Source organism: Cryptomeria japonica, chromosome 10 (genome assembly GCF_030272615.1).
Source record: "Cryptomeria japonica chromosome 10, Sugi_1.0, whole genome shotgun sequence".
NCBI lineage: Eukaryota > Viridiplantae > Streptophyta > Pinopsida > Cupressales > Cupressaceae > Cryptomeria > Cryptomeria japonica.
The window spans coordinates 333926154-333948537 of NC_081414.1; the positions used below are offsets into that span (position 1 = coordinate 333926154).

Sequence of the window (22384 nt, forward strand, 5' to 3'; positions counted from 1 at the left end):
GATACCTAGTCATCATATAGGGAATCTTCTAGAAGATTCCTTCTTGCATCTCTCTCCTAGCATACTCCAAGAATCTAGCCAATACTGAATCTAACTCCTCCATGGAAATGCTAGGCAAGGTATCCTGTTGTAAATCAATCACATCCAATGAATCCGAGCAAGCATTCAAAGTGTTCTCCCATTCAGGCATGAGCTTCTACGAATTATGAACATGAATCAACAAAGAGACCAAGTCATCAATCTGACTCTTCTTCAAAGAGTCCAACTGGCAAAAATACATAAATTTCATCTTGTCTCTTAATTCGGCTAAGTGTAAACCACTAGCATCACTAACATCAACACCCAATAACTCCTCAATCGAGGCAAGGATCTTCATCTGAATGTCCTGAATTAATCCTTCCATCTCCATACAACTCGATTGGGTGTTCTCATAAGCTGATTTCTTCAAGGCTAGTGCACAATACCAGCCATGGAAATTATATATGTCTCCACTGTGCACAATGTTCTCACTGACCAAGGTGGAATTAGGAACCTTCTTCAATGCCAGGAGCCGTGGAATAGTCTTCTCTTGGATAGGCCGGAATTCTTCCCAAACTCCCTCCAAATATTGGATTCTGAATACGAGCATTATTGTCTTATCATATGCTTGCACAAACTGAGTAAGGAAATCATCTGCCTGCTTTCTTGTATTTTCAATCCACTTTTCCACCTCTGAGTGTGTACCTCTCGCTACCTCGCAGTGTGAATGTATTCCATGGTCAACTGCAATAGGGGAAATAAGGGTGGGATCTCCACGCCTTGTCCCTGCAATATACTCTCTGAGTCTAATATTTTCTTCTCTGTACCTTTCATTATCCGCAATCGTTGTGTCTAACTTTGCATTGATTGCTTGGAGGTTGTCACCAATCTCCTGGAATTCCTGCCCTGCAAATGGACGACCAAGGGCGATTGAAGTGATCTGGAAATCCATGGGAGTAGCAGTGTCCACTGTCACGCCGGCTCTAGGAACAGCAATTTGCGCAATCCGCATTCCTGTCTCATCTCTAGCTATGTGCGACAAAATCTCCACTCTCTTGGGCTCCGTCTTCTTAGCACTCCTAACTAGGTAGTCATCACTATCATCAATAGGATGTACCTCTATCATTTGTTTACTTTTTTCCATGCTTCTCCTCAGCCATTCAGGAATAGCGGCCATTTCCATACCATCATCGAGACATACTTCTCGATCCAGTCCTTTCAATGCCGAGATAACATCCTCATTATCATCAGGATTATCCTTAGTCCAATCATATACTTCATTTCCCAAGCTAACTTCCAAAAGGACAGTAGGGGATTCCGGCTGATCATTATTCTCATTAGGAGGTGCAAATGTCACTGTGGCATGGAATTCCTGAATATTCTCTGGTAGTATCACTGTGTTGGAACACAGCTGAGTCTCCTTATTCTATTCTGTTACTTCAATCACTTCGATTGATGAGACACTGGGAGGGGGTGAAGGAATGATAAGTGGAGGAATGATAGTCTTCTGTTTCTTCTTCACATCCTCAATCTTCTTCCCTCTAGCCTTGACTTCTCCAAGCATGTTCTTCCTTCTCTTGGGAGCTTGACTCTCTTCGTCTGCATGAATCCTGACATCACTAACAGTCCTCTGATCATCCTTAGAAGTAGACTCTTCTGGCTTCATCCTTTCATAAGTGAAGGGAACACCCATGTCAACTAATCTGTTCATCTGCATATCTACCCATGTGCGGGAGAAATTCAAGACCTCTCTCATCAATACATTCAGGGCAATGTCTTCTGACTCTGACCAATTTGGCAATAGGATTGCCTTCTTCATTTCATTCTCATAATGTGGGTGTGTATGATCTCTATCATCTAATACCTGATCAGGAATGAGGAAAAGTCCACACTTCCTCATGAAATCCACTAACATTCTGGACCACATTCTTCTCTTCACTGCTTGTTCGTCCATCAGGTTAGCCCAATAATCCTCTGTCAATCTTATGAGTGAACTTCTCTCCCCTGATCCTCCCGACCTTCTTGTCTGGATCGAATCTTTCTCTTTTCTTGTATGTTGCAGATTTGTAGAATGCAATCTCCTCACCTGCAGTGTTGGCAGCTATGGCGGATTGGCAGACCTCTGACGTCTTCCCAACTGAAATAGGGAATGTCATTCCTGTCCTGTGCTTCTCTCTCTCTATAACATCGAACTCTAGAAGTTGTCTTACCACTTCCAACAATATCATTCTGTCAGTTGGATACCTAGGAAGTCTGTAGGGTTCAGATTGAAACCCATGAACCCTGAGGTATGTGAAAGTGGGGAACTGTATATACCACGATCCATATTTCTCTATTAACTCTGTTGCCTCCTTGAACAATCTTCTGTGGATTCCGCCCTGCAGCATCCGTGTGATGTACATAGTGAATGCATCATTCACTCTCTTGTAGTCTTCAATTTCGTGCATACTCAACTGGGGGTAGCATTCATAACTCTTAAATTGTCCTTGCCCATTCCCGACTTCACCTTTGCATATTAATCCTCTGTATGAAACAAATCGTGCAAGCAGGTACACCACGTAGGAAGTCATGGCGAAGGACTTGGATCGCTCTACATTCCTCAGCTGGAAATCCAGATTGTCGCTTATGATCTTGGACCAATTCACTAGTGTTCCTCTAAGACAATCCTGGATGAAGTAGAGCATCCATCCATGAAATATTGCTCCCTGCGGCATTCCCATCACTCTATTGAGTAGGAATATCAAATCACTATATTCCTCCTTAAAATCTACGCACATAAGTGTCTTGGGAGCCTTGGAATGATGATTCCTAGGTTCAATCATCCACTCTTTATTAATTAAACTCTTGCATACACCCATCTTCTTTGTGTATCTGTCTGCATAATCCTCCTTGGTCACATCCTTCATGTCTATTCCGCGTGGAATTCCGAACACCTCAGCAATGGCATCCTCAGCAAGGTAGGCGATGACAACGCCCTTAGGACTCTTGATCATTCTTGTGAGTGGATCGTAACATCATGCACACTCCAGGATCAACTCACTGCACTGTATGGACTGTGGAAACCCAACGGCATGGAAAATGCCACTCTTCAAATATTCACATATGCTGGAGAAGGAACCTGATCTCTAGATCCGAACATCCGACGCTGCATCTGGTCGAAGTTCAGGAAATGCATGTTGGTATCAGCGATCTCCTTCCATCTGGATGAAATCTTAAACTCTGGATAAAATCCAGTCTCCAATTTCTTCAGCAGCTCTTTCCTTTCCTTGTATCCTGATTTTGACATCACACCTGTACGAAGCTGGAAGTTAGTCCTAAGATAAAAATAAATACTTGTAATAAAATTCCTGACTTTCTAGAGATTTAACTATTTTAGAGCATGGAGTCAAGAAAATAATCCATACACTTGGTAAATTTTAGCAATTTCGCTCAAAGTGTGACAACACTAAGGCATGGAAGCCTTCCATAAAATTCATTTATAACCTCCTTATGCTTAGAAAATATGCAAGCAAAAAATGCAAAGGAGTATACCGGATAAGTGGTGACTTAGGAAAGGTGTGAAAGGTTGTGTTTTCACACAATGAATGTCTGAAGACACCTTCCGCAGTCAAAAATGGAGGTCAAAATTTTGAAGACAACCTGAAATATCAGACTTTCAAAAACATGTTGTAGTCTTCAAAATGTGCATAAAAATCAGTTTTATTGATGAAAACAATCATTTTTTGGAATGTAAGTATGGCTGGTAAAATTTAGTTTTCTGAGGACAAGTCTGAAAATCGAACACTTCAAACTTACCAGCACCTTGCAAAGTGGTTTAAATCCCTGAAAATGATGAAAAATTGCTAAGGAAACAACCCCAAGCAAATTCGCCAAAATTGGTTAGGTGGCTGGAAATGAAAATTTCTGAGGACAACCGCCTAACAATGGAGTTTCAGACCTGCAACAGCAATAAAATGGTCTAAAAAATGCACAGAAAACTCCATAAAACTCCTCCAAATGCTAAATGTTTAAGTTGGAATTGGCTGGGCAATAAAAACTTAAGTCTGAAAATTAATGTCAGCCATTAATGGAGGTCAAAAATCTAAAGCAAACCTCAGATCTGAAGCGAATCAGCAGGCTGGAAGTGATGGCAGCCACCAAACATGCATGAAAATCATCAAAATATGGCACCAAAACACCTCCCAAGCAAAATCGAATTTTTCTCAAGAGTAGCGCCAAAATGTAATTCTGAAAATTGATGTCAATGGCAGCAATCTGCAACAATAAAGGATGGCAGCAATCTGGAAAAATCGCCCAAGTTGGGGTTGGATACCCCAAACACAAAAAACCGCCTTCCTTAGCAAAAATCGAAATTTTCAAAATTCTGAAAATTGTGGTTAATGGCAACAATCTGCAGCAATGAAGGTCTGAATAGCAGCAAAAATGGAGGAGTAAAAATTGCCCAAGTTGGAGAAAAATCGCTTTCATGGAGACACTTGGCAGAAATAATAATAAAATAATGCTGAAGTTTCTCTCATATACTTGCTTTCACCTCCAACTTTCACCACACAAGCAATGTGGGATAAAAAACACTTGTATAAATACTTGCTTGGTGAAACCCTAACTTGCTTCTAGAAGGTTCAAACATTAAATGATTATTGCAAGTTATTAAATTTGCTTTTAAATTTTAAATAATCATTTAATAATTATTTAAAAGCAATCAAAATGGGGCTTATTTATTAAAATATTGCAATTTAAATCCAAAATAAAGCCTCCAGGGAAAATTCGCTATCAGTTGGGATTAAAAAATCCCTTTAAAAATCACTTAAGTGTCAAAATTTGCCCCATAGGGGAAATTCGACCCATGCTTGGACAAAAATCCATGCTCAATTTCATCAAAATGCACATAAAAACCCTCTCAGGGGAGATTCGATGTGAGTTTGGACAAAAATCCACACTCAAAACTCACTTAACTTGGAAAAATACCTCTATTTGCAACCTAAAAATATATATCAGAAAAACTAGGGAGGGGGCTGAGGAAGCGTCCCTAAAGAAGAAGGCTGAGATGCCGGTGTCTGTGCCGCCAAGCGGGTGCGAAGCTCATACACCTGCTGAGTGCGTGCAGTCACATCCCGCTCCGCCACCAATACTTTCTCCAAAGCTGTCTTCACCATGTGTGCGGCTTCCAGCAACTCCTCTTTTGTATCCGCTGCCTCTATCGCGTAGACCAACCGAGTCTGCAACAGACTCCTCTCAACACTGACAACATCCAACTCCTGCTGCACGTGGCTCCTCACACTCTGCTCAGCCGCCAGACAAGTCTCTACCTCGGCCTTCTCTGCCCGGGTCTCAGCCGTCTCTGCGCGGGCCACCTCCAACTGTGCCAACAACTACGCTCTCTCAGCAAGCCACCTCCTTCTCCAACACTACTCGTGCAGCCTCCCTGACTGCAGACTCCTGCTGTGTACACCTCAATGTATAATAGGCATCCCGGTAGACCTGCTCGATCTTGCGAACAACTGCCGTCACCCGACTCTCCACAACGGGCTGACGCAGCCTCCAAGCCTGGAGCATCTCCTCTGTCTCAGTAGTTGGCCAACCCTAAGACTCAAAGCAGGTAGCAAAGGCTACCGAGCAGCCCACCCGCATAAACTGTAAGACCTGCTCTAACTCTACCACCACCTGCTGCAATGCTTGTGTCTAGGCAGCGGCCACCACCCGCCTACCCCTCGTCACCATATCAGCCATGTCGGCTAGATAGGTCTCAATATCCTCCCCCGTCTGCGCCGAAGGCTGTGAAGTCTCTCATGGAACGGACGCAACGGCATCCTGCTGTGAAGGTACCTCCTCTGCCACCGAAGGTGTACCATCTCCTGATGCCTATCCAGCAGAGGCGACCTCCCCTACCTCGTTCCCAACTGTGAGTCCATGTGCCTCTCCTGATGAGTCATCCAAGTCTACTACCTCTGCTCTAGTCTCTCGACACGGTGAGAATACAACAGCTCCCTCTGGTTGTGTCAGTGTCATCTGAAACCGCTGTGTGAGCCAGCTCTGCATATCCACGAGGTCGGCGCGCATCTCTACGACCGGGGAATGGTTCGCTGTCATCGGCTCCTCCAACAAGGAAGCGGAAACAGTCACCACTGCGTCACTACCCACGATGTCCAACCGCACCTGAGGCTCAGTATCCACCACCTCCGTCAGCCCCTACTCCTCAGCGACCACTACCCAATGCGGTGACTCCTCCGTCCCTGACTCTACCATGTCCTCGGTAAGTGCCACCATGGTTGGGCCTGGTGATGCTCCCTGGTGCTCGTGCTGGAGGGGACCAAGTGTAACAGGCGTACGGCTCTGCCCGAAGGCCGGAATACAGGGGCCACCCACTCCAGATGATGGCATAGGCATGCCCATCGGTAGCAAGGGTGGGGCAAACAGGACTCGTACCGGCTCCTCCGTCGCCCGGCTGCTATCGTCCTCCTCTTCAGTTTCTAATTCCTTTGTGCTACTGGAATCCCTCCGGCTGTCAGGCTCCCCTGAAGCCGAGGCCGTCTCTACCGCCCTTTTCCGCTTCGCGAAAGAGTGCCCAATGTCCAAGTGCCTCCAATACATTATTGGAGGCTCACCTATTGTCAACGGTCCCTGTGGTCGTATCTCCAACTCTTCCTCGGGCACTGATTCCCGCGTGGCCTCCAGGAACAACCCTATAGCGTAGTGAGGCATATAGAATGTGCGATGCTGCAAAGTCAAAAACTCATACATGCTCTCTCTCTGCGAGTAAAGCGGCCCAATCATACACGATGCCATTCATCAACCCGTTCATCGGCATAATCTGAGGGAGGGTGATGTCCGACGCCCTACCCGACCCTGTCAATCTGCTCTTGATGACATCCATAATGCATCTCCAGTGGCCCTCCGCAACAAAAGTCTTACGGATTCCTCGACCCTTCATGGCACTAGCCACGTTGTCCAACTCTGCTATCGTCAAGTTCCTGGAGATTAATTTAATCCACCGCTCCTTCTCTTCCCGTTTCATCTTTTTAGCCTTCAGTTCTATTTTCTTGCCCTGTCTGCCTGGGATGCCGAATACCCTCGTGAAATCCCCTGCTTTGAAAGATACGGTAACATCCCTCCCGAGGTATTCGAAAGTGCTGGTGCATGTGTGCCTGTCGAAGGTGTCTACCATGAACCGTAGGGCACCCTCATACTCGCGGATAGGAAACACGGGCATCCGAATAGCCCACTCCACTTCTGCCTTTCAGAGGTTTCGCTTCACCAGATCATCCTCGGGAGTGTCCTGCCACCATTTCCAGCATTCCAACCCATTCAAGCCTTCAAAGGTGATGTTTTGGGGCGTCACTGTGTTTTTTGCACTTATGGCAGCCTATGGTGTCTTCTGTTTTTGCTTTTGTCAGGCGCTGGCATCCATGGTGCCACTTGCAACACATACTCTTGACGCTAAAATCCTGATATTGTTATCCCTCTGGCTGCTATTGGAGGAAGCGTGCAGCTGTTTTTTCCAACTTCTTTTCCCTGTTGAATCCATTAATCTCTGTATAACTGATTTCTCGTTAAAATCGTACGGTCTTAGGCACCTTCATAACGACCACCTTTTTCTTGTGTGGCTGGTCTACCTGTGGCGGTCCCTTTTTTTTTTCCTTTGCGTGGCTGCGTGGGATTGTGCGGGCATCTTTCGTTTTCCCGTGTGTGGGCTGTGCAGCGTGTGCGGGCTCGTCCTCCTTTTTGTTTTGCTGGCGTTTTAATGTTGCGTGGTGTTGTGCAAGGGTTTTATGCTAGGTGTGCGGTGTGTGGGTGACCACTGCACGGTGGCCCCACCGCACGGTGGTTCCACCTTCGGTGGCTCCACCTTCGATGGCTCGTGGTCCCACCGTTGGTGGTTCCACTGCACAATGGACCCACTTTCTTCTTTTTTTTTTTTTAGAATTTTTTCCCCGTACGGTATGGTCGACCGTACCATCTTTCTTTTTTTTTTCCTATCTTACACTAGGCTGACAAACATCCAGACTAGGGGGGCCAGGTTCCCTCCGTTCGTGATAAATCTTTAATTTCGATCCATTGACGGCGTCTAGCACCTCCTTCCCATCCAACGTCCACAACTTAATCGCCCCATTCGTATTGACCTCGTGTATCCAGAAGGGCCCTAGCCATCGCACTTTGAATTTCCCAAGTTTAATTTCGTTCTTCCCATTGAATTTCAACACTCGCTGTCCGGGAGTAAACTTCATTCGCCGCAAGTGCTTGTCGTGCCACACCTTTCGTCTTTGCTGGGCTACCTCTGTGGCCCATTGTGTTAGCATTCTTTTTTCGTCCAACTTACCTAAGGCATACAGTCTCTCCCTCAAACTCTCCATATCCCCGAGTTTGTTCTCTACTGCAATGCGAAGGCTTGGCACCATGAATTCCGCTAGCACCATCGCCTCCTGCCTGTACATGAGTTGGAACGAGGTCTGACCCGTGGTCACTTTGTAAGTCGTTTTGTAGGCCCATAGTACAGAGGGTAACCTCTCCTCCCAATCTTCCTTTTCTACCCCGCAGGACTTGTAAATTACCGATACCAATATTTTGTTTGTGGCCTCCGCCTGGCCATTGGCACGCGGGTAGTACGGGCTCGATAATGAGTGAAAAATCTTGAACTCTGATGTCAATAGCTGTATGACATGGTTCACGAAGTGGCCCCCTCGATCACTGGTCAATTGAATAGGTATACCATATCGCGTAATGATTTGTTCCTAAATAAATTTCGCTGTGCTTACTGCCGAATTATCCGGGAGAGCCCTTGCCTCCACCCACTTGGTCAAGTATTCTATCGCAACTACAATGTACCGGCACCGTTGTGTGCGGCTGGCCTTAAGAGGACCCACAAAGTCGAGTCCCCATTGTTCAAAGAGTTCCTGTGCATGCGACGGGTTGAGGGGCATGAAGTCCCGCTTCAGAGGTTTGTCCACCCGTTGGCAAGTGTCGCACCCCAGGACCCACTCCCTGGCGTCGTGATGTACCATTGGCCACCACAATCCTGCTAGAAGCACCTTGCGGGCTGTAGTGTCTGGGCCCATATGTCCACCTGCGGGTCCTTCGTGTGCCTCCCTTAATACGCTCGAGACTTCTTCCTCCATGACACAACGCCTTAATACCTGGTCTGGCCCCATTTTGTATAGTAACCTGTTGATGAGCGAAAAAGTCCTGCTCCTTAATACAAGCTTTCTCCGTTCCCCTAGAGGCATACCCTCCGAAAATCGGGACATCGATAGGTACTCTCCAGTCTTCCTGTACGACAAAGGGAGTACGGCTATTTGGAACAAGTGAGCATCCGGAAAATCATCATTTACTCCCTCTGGAGGTTCCCCCGACTTAATCCGAGACAGCTGGTCGGCTATGACATGGCTTCGCCCTAGTCTTACCACAATTAAAAATGTGAACTCTTGCAGTAGCAATAGCCAACGGCTTATCCTCCCCTGGATAATAGGCTTGTTTACCAAGTACATGAGTGCCTGGTGGTCTACGTAAAATGTGAATGGTGTGGCCAGGAGGTAATGACGGAATTTTTGTACAGCATAGACCATACCAAGGGCTTCACATTCTGTGGTACTGTAGTTCTTTTCCGCCTTCGAGAGCAACCTGCTGGCAAAGTAAACAAGGTGGTCCAACCCATGTCCTACTTGGGCTAATGTAGCCCCGATGGCATAGTTTGAGGCATCCACGTGAACGTGGAATTCCTTATCCCAATTTGGGTATGCCAGTATGGGTGCTCCCATCAACCCTGTCTTCAGCTCTTCAAAGGCCTTGCTCTGTGGCTCTACCCAAATGTATGGTTCCCCTTTCCTTGTCAACTTATCCAACGGGTGGGACACCTCAACGAAGTTCTTGATGAACCTCCTGTAGTACCCCACATGACCAAGGAAGGACTTTATCCCCGTGACGTCCGTAGGAGGTTCCATTTCGACTATTACTCGAATCTTGTCCGAGTCCGTTTTCAATCCTTCTTTACACACAATGTGTCCCAGCAATCTTCCCTGTGGTACCATGAATCTACATTTCTTCGGGTTGAGGGCCAACTGTGCCCTCCGACATCTCTCTAGGCACTCCCCGAGAGTTTTTAAGTGGATGTCCTGTCCGCTGTAAATAGACCAATCATCTAGGAAGGCTTTGAAGTTCCCCACCAACATCTTGTCGAAGATGATGCGCTGAAAGGTGGCAGGTGCATTGCATAGACCAAAGGGCATTCGGTTGTATGCGTACACACCGTCCTCCACCACGAAGGTTGTTTTCAACTTATCTTCCTCCGCGATGGATATCTAGTTGTACCCAGAGAACCCAACCATGAAGGAATAGATTTCATGTCCAACTACTTCCTCCAAGATGCTGTCGGTGAAGGGTATGGGAAACGGGTCCTTAATAGTGACAGCGTTCAGGCACCGGAAGTCTACACAGATCCGGATCTGATTGGCCTCTTTCTTGAGGGAAATCACAATGGGAGACACCCATTCGCTTGTCTGCACTTTGAAGATTATGCCCGCTTCCAACATCCGCTCAATTTCGTCGTTCACCCGTGCAGCATAATTTTTGTTCATTCGGTAAGGCCGCTTCCTCACCGGCTGGGCTCCCGGTACCAATGTTATTCGATGTTCACATAACTCTGGGGGCACGCCCTTCAAGTCCTTGTATGTCCATGCAAAGACATCCTTGTATTCAAGGAAAATTTTGAAGGCTGTGGCCTTCAGCACTGGATTCCAGTCATCTCCGACAAGGATGATCTTGGGGTCACTCGTCTCCCCAAGATTTGTTTCCTTTAAATTGGCTTCCTGATATTTAATAGGCTCCCCCTTCGGGAATTGGTGTGCCGGCGTCTCATTCGCTGATGCCTCCCCTTCCTTGTACTCGCCATATTCTGGGGGAAATATATCCGATTCTTCTTCGATGCTCAATACGTTGCACGAGGGTGTAAATAGTTCATAATCTCCCATTTCCCAATGGAAGAGGCCATTCAAAGAGTCCCCGTCGTCCCCTGAGCATGCCTCCAGTTCTAACACCCCTTCGTCACTAGGCTCCATGCGGCGTCCATCTCCACCCTCCGCTAACTGGTCTCCCTCAGATTCCGAGTCGGAGGAGGCTAACTCCTCACTCACCATCTGCGTACGAAGATCGATCACGTACTTCCTCCCGACGTTTTCCAAGGAAAGGGTATTCCGCTTCCAGTTATGGTTCGCTTTTGCTACAATGAGCCACCCCCACTCGAGAATGGCGTCATATCCATTCTGCTTCAGGGGGATTACTACAAAATCCAGCACGAATGGCTGCGTGCCAACCATCACCTGCTAGCCCATGAGGGTACCAAGGGGTTTAATCCCGTGTTGGTCTGCCCCTAGTAGGTTGAACGTAGGGGGCCACAACGTTGGCTTTCCCAATTTTTTCCATGTCGCTTCTGGGAGTACATTTACTCCTGACCCTCCGTCCACAATAGTGTCTATCAAGGTAGTCCCCAGTATACCCATTTCTACCACCGCCGGGTGGCGTCCGCTGTTGACTACCAACAACATGGGGTCGACCGCGGGGCTCACGACCTCCCTAAACATGGGGTCGGTTGTGGGGCTCACGACCTCCCTCGTTTTTACTTGTGGGGGTACAGAGTTTAAGATAGCCGTTTTTAGCTGCGGCATGGTCTCCAAGAGGTCTTGAATTCTCACGGGTACCTCTACCTGCAATATTTGTCGTAAGATTTCCTCTTCTCCCCTCGTCCGTGGTGGACTTGCTGTCTGGTGGCTGTTTTGTCCTTGTGCGGCCATTTCCTTTGTGATCTCGTCTCTGGCCTCCCGCACTCTCTTGGTCTCCGTGTGGGGATTTGGGTAGGCAATCTTTTTAGCCTACGCCCTTGTGATTGCCAACACTTCTGCCTTCGTAGGTTCTATGTTTAGAAGGTTTACACCAGGCTTCGGGCAATTTGCGTCCTCATGGTCGCCTGGCCCGCACCATTGGCAGAGGTGATGAGGGTTGGCTTCCTTCGTGCAATCGCGGGCGAAGTGTCCGCACTGATTGCAGGCCCTACACTGAATCATTGGCCGGCCCTTGGCGTCATACTGGATCTGGTTTCTATTATTGTTATTGTTATTGTTATTATTTCTTCCACCGCCGCGTCTATTATCCCGGTATCCTCCAGATGATGTCGTTGTGTTAGTTTGTTGGCCCGTACCCACTGGTGCGGATGTTGTAGCCTGCTCCGTGAACAGCACCTGGTTCATTTGCGTGCTTCGGGTTTTCATGTTGTATGGGCACTCCTTGGTGGAGTGTCCCATCACTTGGCAAATCTCGCAGAATGCCTTCTTCGGGCAAGTACCCTTTCTGTGCCCCTCCTCTTTGCACTCAGTGCACTATATGTCCCCTTCGCTCCGACTTGTGCTTCTCATTGTTTTGAATTCCCTTCTCATTCGCTCCATGTCTTTCTGGAGCGCTTGCACCCGTTTGGCAGCCTCGCTATCGCTGTTGCTTTCCTGTGACGAGTCATCCTCCTCGGACGAGCTATCCTTCTTCTTTTTCTTCGATGTCTTGGTCTCGCTCTCGAGATCCATCGCTCTATTATATGCGTCTTCGTACGATGTAGGTGGAACGATTTTCATCTTCTTTCGGAGGGAATGCTTTAGTCCCTCCACGAACCATCGCTTTTTCAACCCATCTGCTGGTTGACTCTCCATTTTTCCCAATAGTTCCTTCAGCCGCCGACTATAAGCTTGCACTGTCTCATTCTTATTCTGCTTCGTTCCATAGATCTCGGCGACTATTTCGTTGTCATCTCTCAAGAGACGGAACTCTATCCCAAACTCCTCCTTCAGGTCGAGCCATGTGCCGACTTTAGCTTTGTCCATATCTGAGTACCAGTCTATGGCCACTCCCCTCAAGGTTGCTGGGAATTGTGTTACCCATTCATCTTGATCGGTAACACCGTTTGCTGACCATATGGTTTCGCACGTTCGACAATGGCGAATGGGATCCTCCTTCCCGTCACCATTAAACTTCGGTAGTTTTTGTTTACCTGCCATTGATGGGGGTCGTCTCCCCTGCGGTGGCTGTTGCTGTGTCTGAGCCCCTGCGCCGCTTCCTCCAGCGCCCGTGGTGTGTCCTGCGTGGGTGACTGGTGGTATCGTGTTCTGCCTGCCGTGCGTCGCACCTACAGCCGTACGGTTGCCCTCCCCTTCGCTCTCACCCGCGCCCACTCCTGGTTCCCGTTGGTGCTCTTCACTCTGTGGTGTAAGGGATAAGTTTCTAAACTGATCCCGAGTCTCCTCGACTAGATTTCACCGTAACCTTGTTTCTTCCAGAAACTCTTCATGGCTCCGCGTCCTACGATGCTCTAGCAACGCGTAGAAATTTCCATCGGCTTCTGCACCCTCCGTGACACCTCCTTGGTTCCCCTCAGGCCACCCTTCGACAGGTCGTCCTTCGGCAAGTTGCCTCAGCCTCCGTCTACGTTCTACTTGCTGTTCCAGAATCAAGGCCCTCTACGCGGTCTCCCACTCGTCCGTTTTTGCTTTTTTATTTCTATCTTTATTCAATAGGTTGGGCATTAATTGTCGCATATTTCTATAACTCACAATACATAAATCAAAACACGTCTTTATTAATTCATTTCCTCCAATACAACTCGTGTCAATGACACTTTTATTTGAATATAAAAAGTTCAAGGTTCAATTCCCTCCTGGCCTGGCGCCATCTCGTTCCGTTTCCCGTTGGCTGTTCTATTCGTAGCGTTGCAGGATTTGTTGTCGTCGCTCTTCCTGGGCAATCTCCTCCAGGCGGGCCTGTTGTGCCAGCGATGCCTGTGCAAGCAACCGGGGGATGTGGTTCATCAACCGGTTTACTGCCGGGCTAACCTCCAACGCTGTCCACACGGCACTTGGTGGGATTTCCGCCTCCACCGCCTCTTGTTGGACGTAGGTCTGGATGGCTACCTGGAGCAAAATTGAAAATTCTCGCGTTGCCGTGTCTTCTCCTGTGTAAAGTTTTGTTTGCGCGTCGTCGGCCTCTGGGTTTATTTCACCAACAGGTAGGCCCACTGTGTCCATGCGCCATCCGCGTCTTCTGTTCCCGAGTACGTCTAGGCAACGGCGCCAAATGTTTGCCCTCTCGGGTGAATAACTTAAAATATAAAGCACATAATGCAGAGTGATAATGCCATAGATCTCAGACAAGTATAAGAGATATTATTCCATTCATAGTTGTCCATGTTTCAAGTTACATTCCGAAGTATATAAGGATACCGAGGGGGTGCGAGCGCCAACCGTCGCACCGCAACTACCACGCCTCGGTTGCCAACTAACCAAAACAATTACACATAATTAACTAATTTTATTCCCGTGTACAATAATACCGCCAACAACCTCCCTAGTGGAAATTCGACCTTAGTCTGGATGAAAATCTGGACTCAAAACTCTTCATAATGTTCCCAGTGGAAAATCGATCCCTGTCTGGACAAAAATCCTTACAAAAATGCTCAGGGGAAAATCGACCTCAATCTGGATAAAAATCCGAACAAAAATCCTTACTTAGTTGTCACAAAAATCCTGGTGGAAAATTGACCCAGACATGGAATTATCCTTGCACTCCAGTCCGCACTCCTAGGGAAAATTCGATGGCAGTCTGGATAAATCCTAACACAGCCAAATTTTAACACTTCCAGGGGAAATTCGACCCAGGTGTGGATAAATAGTGGGGGAAATTAGTAGCCAGTATCGATTCCAGGGGAAACCCATGTGTAGTATGGATTTTGAGTGGGGGAATGGGTTGGGTAGTCTGGAATGTGAGGGGAAAATCACCTCTAGCATGGATTTTGACCCTTTAACCCTTGGAATATGAATTTCCCTTAGGATTTTATCATTTTAACCACTCAAAATCACTCAGCGACTTTAAATTTGACTGGACTTAGACTAATTTTCCAAAAATATGAGTGAAACGCTAGGAAAATATTGGAATAAAGTGCGAAACCAACTTAAATATTACCTTAGGAGCAAGAAAACAACTCCAAAAGGTCTGTGAATATCTTGGCACTTTAGAATCACTGATGCGCGTGTTTAAAAACACGTTAACATTCAATAGGTCTAACACTTAGCAAAACTTAGGATCATTAAAATATCATCTTTTGCAACTTGATCCTAACACTTCAAAAACCCTAGACGGCACTAGGCATGATCAAAACTCCGAGACTCGGGCACGGGAAACGCAAAATTGCCCACTAAGAAGCCAAAACCCTAACCTAACAATGCAGAAAGCTGGCAAAGAGGGGGTCCCCATTAGCAATGGGGCGATGTGTGAAAAGGTCACAACAGGAACTTGGTAAAAAACAAAAAAATATCAGGGGTAGTTGTTACATATTAATAAAGCAATCTTTCTAGAACTCAAAAAATATTTCACATTCCAGCTTATCCAAATTTTTATTAGATTCACCTGTGTGCCCTTGGCTTGCTTGTGACCTATCATCAAATTGTCGTTAAGGTTGGGATGGTTAAATCTGTATTGATGAATCTTGTATGGTGTATCATAGGGGAAAGACTTCACCTCCAGAAATGTTGAACTGCATATTCTGGGATTGGCTCAAGTTTTTATATGCCTCCTGAAAAGGAGTTGTTCTTTGGGTCACTAAATGGTTAAAAACCATGGGAAGCATATTCGATGTAACATTTCCCTTGTGATATAAAGTTATTATTCCAGAAACTCTCATTGAAGCTCTGTACAAGTTCCCTTGTGATACACATTATCGTCCTTACGTACTTAAATGATCATTAGTTTCAATTTATCAAGACTAACCTTAAACATAGCTTTGGCTGAAAGAAATTCCCTAGAGTTTTGGAAAGCATCAGCAACACGTGCCCCTGAAAGTAGCAAAATTGGCAGTATAAGTTTTGTAACAGGAGCTTAAACATATCCTTAACAAGAATTGGAACCACATACAGGAGCATCATGTGCATATTCAAATATGGATAGTACCAAGCTCTACATCCATCTGCCGAGGCCAAGGAAATGTGAAAATGCATTCTTTACTGTTTGCTTCATAAACAGACGGTACCTGACCTGCACAAATTAATTGATTTGGGGAAGACTTTGAGTCATTTGTCAGTGGAAATTGACACGGAAAAATAAACTTTGAACGATGCAATACAGCAAACCTGTATTAAGAAAATGCTGAACTGACACCCCAAATCTTTCTTGGTTCATCGTGGGCAGTATCACAGCTTTCACCTGGAAACAAAATGCATGCTGAATTAGGTGTAACTCCCTAGCTCTAACTGCATTCTTGTGAATGAATTTGAATTAAAGACATGTTCTAAGTACATCTCAAATATTTTCTAATCTTCACCGTTGTTTAGGTGCCAAGCCATGTACCTCCTGATATGAAGAGAAAACATAGCCACAAGATAGTAAGATAAATGTTGGCAGTATCTGCTTACTATTTCCAGAAATGAGAATGCCAAGACCTGTTCCTAGCTAGAGTAAAGAGAGAATAAACACCACATTACCAACATATCTCAGTTTCATCCAGCAATAAACAAAAAGTAGAATAAGGAAATCAAAGAAAAGTACAATGTCAGCTTACCAAATCTGCTATATTACTTGTGGATTCTCCTTTCGCTGTAATATCCCCTATGTTTTCTTTGAGCGCAAAAGCCTTATAGATGGGAGCACGAGTTGATGTTGAGGATACAGCAGCAATATTCTGATCGTACAAAAGATTAAAACAAAAGACCTAAGTTATACCTATTCCAAAATAACTAATAGGGGAATAATTGAACACATGAAAGGAGTGAGCACCAAAAAAAATTAGAGAGATAGCTCTGACAAGAACAAAATAATAACCAGGCAAATGTAAAGGTCTTCATAAAAACCGTGTTCATGATATGAACCAAAATGATTTCCTATAATTGTTCAGTAGGGAAGTTTAGGCAAAAAATGAATTTCAAATGAGTTGAGGTTAAAGTCACTAGTGACAACAAATGCAGCAATACTTGTGTAGACTCGGAGATGTCTTTAGATATTATGTAATGTCCTCTACTTGGTATAGGCCTGTTAGCATTGATTTTCCCATTTTAATACATTTATAACTTGAATTAATGTGATTAATGAGGAGACCAATACTATCTAATGTCTTTAATTGAAGTTCTTTTATTATGAATATATGAAACAACTTATGATCTTACCCTATCATACAAATTATAGCTGTTATTTCTGAATACTAACAGCAGTGTATAAATTAAAAGTAAAGATTGTAATTTACCTTGTATTGGAAGAATGTAGCCTTGGGAGAACAACCTGCACCCAAGAAGCAAACACCTACGTACATATCCCATTATTATAGTTAGATCTAATCTATTCAAGCAGATAGTTTTGGGTAGTTGAAACATGAGAGGGTTTGCACGGGTCCATTGTCTACCAAGCCCAAGGAATGGTTGCTTCTAACCTCCTTGCTAGACTTGGTGGCCTAAGTCCAATACCCATACAAGGCTTACCTTATGGGTTTGGCATAGAGGATGCAATCTGGCTCCTTGACTCCAAGGGTCCTTATGACCACATGGAAGCCTCTCGTTGCCACTAGATTACACCTCTACCCATCCCTCACAAGATGCACAAACAAATCTTGTTTAATACATATGGAGTGGAAGTGCATTAAGAAAACAATCACTATATTATCAGTCGTTACAGACTGATACGATTTGTATTATAGACTTGTTCCCTTATGCTATCTCATATCCCAGTAGACTAACAGAGATACTGATCATTAGAATACATATAACTTATAATGTCTTCATTCAGATATAGACAGAAAAGTACCAGCATGTTGCTTAGTAGATACCGTTCCTAATAACTGAACATACCTTAGTAATAATGGCAGTGGGTAGATGATATACTGTATGCTGAATATCACTATCCAATGGGGTCTTTTTCTGCAGTATTAATCCCCCTGAGATTGTTACATATTTGGTGCCAATGTCTCTTTAATTTTCCACAGATTCCTTCTTTGTGTCAGCGATTCCCTCATGTTCCTTAATTTCTTTCTTCTACTTTCCAGTGACTCCTTGCTGTTCTTTTCCTCCCTTCAGCGATTCCTTAACTCTTCTTAACCTTTTGCTTCTACCATTCTCTCTGTCCTTTTATGCCTCATGACAAGGCCCGAACTCCCCTCTCATTAATGCCAAGGGTGGCGTCTTTGAGGGAAGAGTCGCCTTGCTCCCTCTCAAGGAAAACAATTCCCTTACAGAATAATCAATGAATAATCAACGCCTTAAGCCACGAATTATTTAACTTGTGATAATTATGCTAAACAATAAATAGGTATTATGGTTAATGTTGGTATGAACGATATCGTTTGTGCATTAGTAATCCATATCATATCTCTAATTCCAATCGCCTCCTTAACAATGATGATCGTGGTTCTTGCTAATTGCATCATATAAAACATTTTGCTCTAATTCCTTTGATCGAATATGATATTATTTGGTGGCTCAATACTACGGTCGCTAGTATTAATTACTGGTTTGTTGGATCGACGGCACTATGATATTAATTCATGATACTTGCAATAGATTCTACTAAGTGTAGCCTCCACGTGGATCATCCTTGTGGATGGTGGCCTTAGTCATTACCTCCCGCATGCTTACGTTCGAACACGATCACGTATGAATGCTTTCTCACTTCCTTCATTTGATCGGCACATCAAGGGATAACGTATTCATCCTTGGTCATTGCTGATAATTATAAGTTTTGTCACCTTCAACTATATAGAGATTGGCTACTTAACATATCCAAGTTCAACATGTTCTTCTAGTTCATAAATTGCGATACTATATCAATTGTGTTTTATTTCCAAATTCGTCTCCATAGGAGACTTCCGAATTTGGGTGTCTCTCGGAACTAACCTTTGGATGGGAATTTCAATCGAGGGTCGTGACATATTTACCAATCTACTACTTAGGTTATTGACTTTCCTGATAAAGGATTTTATCTTAAATGTTTGGAAAGATTTGAATGATGTTATTCCATACAAATATCCAAAGGACACATTATTTCATCAATACATTAAAATTGCATTGGCTTCAAGTCACAGAGGCTTCACTTAGTGAACCTGGGTTATATCACGTGCGTTCATGGCATACTAAAGAATCTCCCTATTTTCAAAATATATTGCCCTAAACTCCTTTTTTGTCACCCTCTCCCAATACAGTCCGAATTAAAAAAAAAAAACCCTATTTTCACCATATATTGCATTATTTCATAGCTCAAATAAAAAACCCCCTTATTTTCACCAGATAGGCAATATATTGAGCTCACTTTTCAAGATAGTAAACCCCCCAATATGAATACACATGATATGATATTGCCTAGCCAGTGAAAACCCCGTGCTTCAAGTGATGATTTTCACTGGATACATAGTTAGACTCTTGCTGATAATCAGGATTGAGTACCTTTGACACAATTTGGGCTGAGCACAATGTGGATCATACTCATGGATTTCAGTTGCTTCTCAGGGCCTTTAATTAACTTTAGCAATTATTCACAAGATTCTTACCCTAATAACACTTGCAAGTCAGGTTGTCAATACAATACCAACTAAGGAGGCCATGCTCATCAGAGCAAACGCAAATTAAAGGATCACAATGGCCATGAACACCTCTAGATAACCATGACACCCTGTTTGACTGCCTCATGAGGAACCTTCACTCTACTTGACAACAATTTTATACATCACATTTTGCAGCTGCTAAGGATTTTAGATGACATTGACAACTCAGAAGCTCACCATCTCATGGGTGTTGTTGCAAACTACTTGTTGAATGCTACCTACTTTCCGTGGTGCAAAATGAACAAATAGGCATTTGATGGGGTGTGACACAACATATTGCAGTTTGGTGGGGTGTGACCCTATAACTCTTGCAACTTGGCATAGCAAAGATTCTAGCACATGTGACAAGGAAGTCATTATGATGGTGGCTTTTAAACCCACAACCAGGACACCAAATTACTAATCATGCATTCTGCACTATCATGAGTTTCTCTGTCTTTAAGGCACCTAAGTGATTTAGACCTCCATGCATGAAGCTGCCCTTTGTGGTTTCATACCTTCACTTCGTGCCACAACTCACAAAGACACTTTAAGTGCTTCAGGCTTCCTTCTACATGATAAAAGTAACTTGGCTCACTATTTATTTGATTGGTAGCTTCAACACTCCTATGAACCACTCTCAATGTCAAAAATCATTCAACTCATACAAGAGCTTTACAATAAAGTCCTTCAACTATTTAGTATCGCATGTCATTGTCTCATGATCAAATAGTCAATGTCTTTCAATTTAACAATGGATTGCTGCTCCACCAAAAAAGCCAAAAATCTTTAGGTCACGTTGCCAAAATCATTCTTTGTTCCATGTAGATCACACATAAAGCACAATTCCCATTTGTGACCTTTCAATGTTCCTCAACACTCTCAGGGCTTTGTGATTGGATATTTAACATCTTTCACTTGCTAGCTTTCTGGTGCACTTACCTAGTCATGGGATGATAAGGGTATTGTGCCTTAAACTACAACTTGCATTTGAGGAGACACCACTAGCTAATGGGATGAGGTGCCACCCAATAGCCAAGGAAGGTTCCCCCTATTTAATTGGCACAACACCTATAAGGGAAGCCATCATAACAACACACAGCATTTATGATAACTATGAAAACTGGGTAGAAATATCTACATATAATTCTCTATAAGTATATTTAAAAATATATTAGAGAGATGGAGCATTTCCAGAACAAGGAGGGAGATGCAAACAAGGAAGAAAACACGACACAAAAGGTGGGGGAACTCAAAGCAGAAGATGATTCCTGTTGCGATGGAGAAGAACATAACAGATTCAAGGCCATTGATGTATCGGAGGAACTATCCATTGAAAGGAGATTGATGGAACATCTTGCAATTATTTGTAGGGTTATTGGACCTAAGAAAGAAAAAGAATGTATAAGAAAATGGGTGAAGGTATCATGGAAAATGGATTTTATTTTAAAATTCTTGCCAAAAGGATTTTTTATTGCAATATTTGCAAATGTTGAAGAGAGGGAGAAAATTATTCAGGAAGGACTAGTGCAATCAAGATTCTCCATTTTATATGCAGAAGTGGTATGCCAATTTTGATCCAACAAGATTGCATCCATATGAGAAGGCGATATGGATTAGATTATATAACCTTCCAATAGAATACAACTGGACAGAGGATTGCTTGGAAAAAATAGGTAGATTGTTGGGAACTATCATTGAAATTGATTTAGATTTACTAGATGGGGATTCTTACTTGTACGCTAGAGTCAAAATAGTGGCATTAAGAGAAATTCCAAAGAAAATAATGCTTTGCACTACCAAAAAGCATTGGCTACAAAGCATTGAGATTGAAGAAGAAAAATTCTTCTGTATTAGATGCAGACAAAGAGATCATAGGGAAGGTCAGCGTAGAATGAATGGAAAGAAAAACAATCAGAGATGGACCCCAAAGAAAGTCTGGGAACAAAACCGTTGGTTTGAAAAAACGGTTACTGCAAAGGAGCCAAAAATTGAAAGTAAGGCAGAGGCAGATAAGACAGAGATGATTGGAGGGTGTTCAGTCTCTACTTCTCAGCACAATCAAATCGAAGATACACAATGTTGTTCCGTAGACATCAATGATTCAATAAGAATAAAGAAAAGGGTAGGAGGATGGAGAATAATATATCAAAATTAGCAGATCCGATCAAGGGACCAGAGATAGAAAGATGTATGGTGAAAACGCCAGAGCAGAATCAAAAAAAAAAAAAAAAAAAGATACAAATGTGATTAATTCGGATAACTAGTATCCTCAAGAGTCAGGAGAAGATTGGGAGACTAAAGGAGATGGAAGAATATGATGAATTAGCAATTTTGGAACCCAGAAACCTGAGTCAATTTGTGTCCTCCTTTTGCAAATCGAGAAAGGGAAGGGGTAGAAAATCAAATAAACAAAAGAGAGACGAGGAGGCAAGGGAGAAAGGCTTTCTCAGCATCAATAAGTTTCTCCAATCATCTAAGGGAGCAAAGCACTCCCTTGGAAAGCAATGAAAGTTCTTACCTGGAATGTCAGGGGTCTTTTGGCCCGACAAAAGACACCTAGTTAAGCGTCATTTGGAGAGGATCGGGGTGTATTTAATATTTTTGCAAAAAACCAAGGTGAATGCCAATGTAGGAGAAGGATTTCTAAAATATTGTAAGTCCTAGAAAGGTACATTTATAGATGCACAAGGCTCGGTAGATGGACTGGGGATATTATGGCAGGAAGATCATTTTGATGTGTCTATCATAGACTTCTCAAATCAATGGTTGCGCTATGTGAAATTAAAACAA

General features: G+C 44.0%; 1 protein-coding gene across 1 annotated transcript in view; it reads right to left on the reverse strand.

Annotated features, from left to right (window-relative positions):
* LOC131076136 (protein root UVB sensitive 6) overlaps window positions 1–22384 on the reverse strand; it is a 153607-nt gene that overhangs the window by 23451 nt on the left and 107772 nt on the right. Inside the window, exons 6-10 of the mRNA XM_058013199.2 lie at window positions 16592–16711; window positions 16381–16482; window positions 16164–16236; window positions 15985–16068; window positions 15805–15869 (exon numbers count right to left, since the gene is read on the reverse strand). Of these exons, the coding sequence (XP_057869182.1) occupies window positions 15805–15869; window positions 15985–16068; window positions 16164–16236; window positions 16381–16482; window positions 16592–16711 (444 nt within the window). The remainder of the gene's footprint in view (window positions 1–15804; window positions 15870–15984; window positions 16069–16163; window positions 16237–16380; window positions 16483–16591; window positions 16712–22384) is intronic.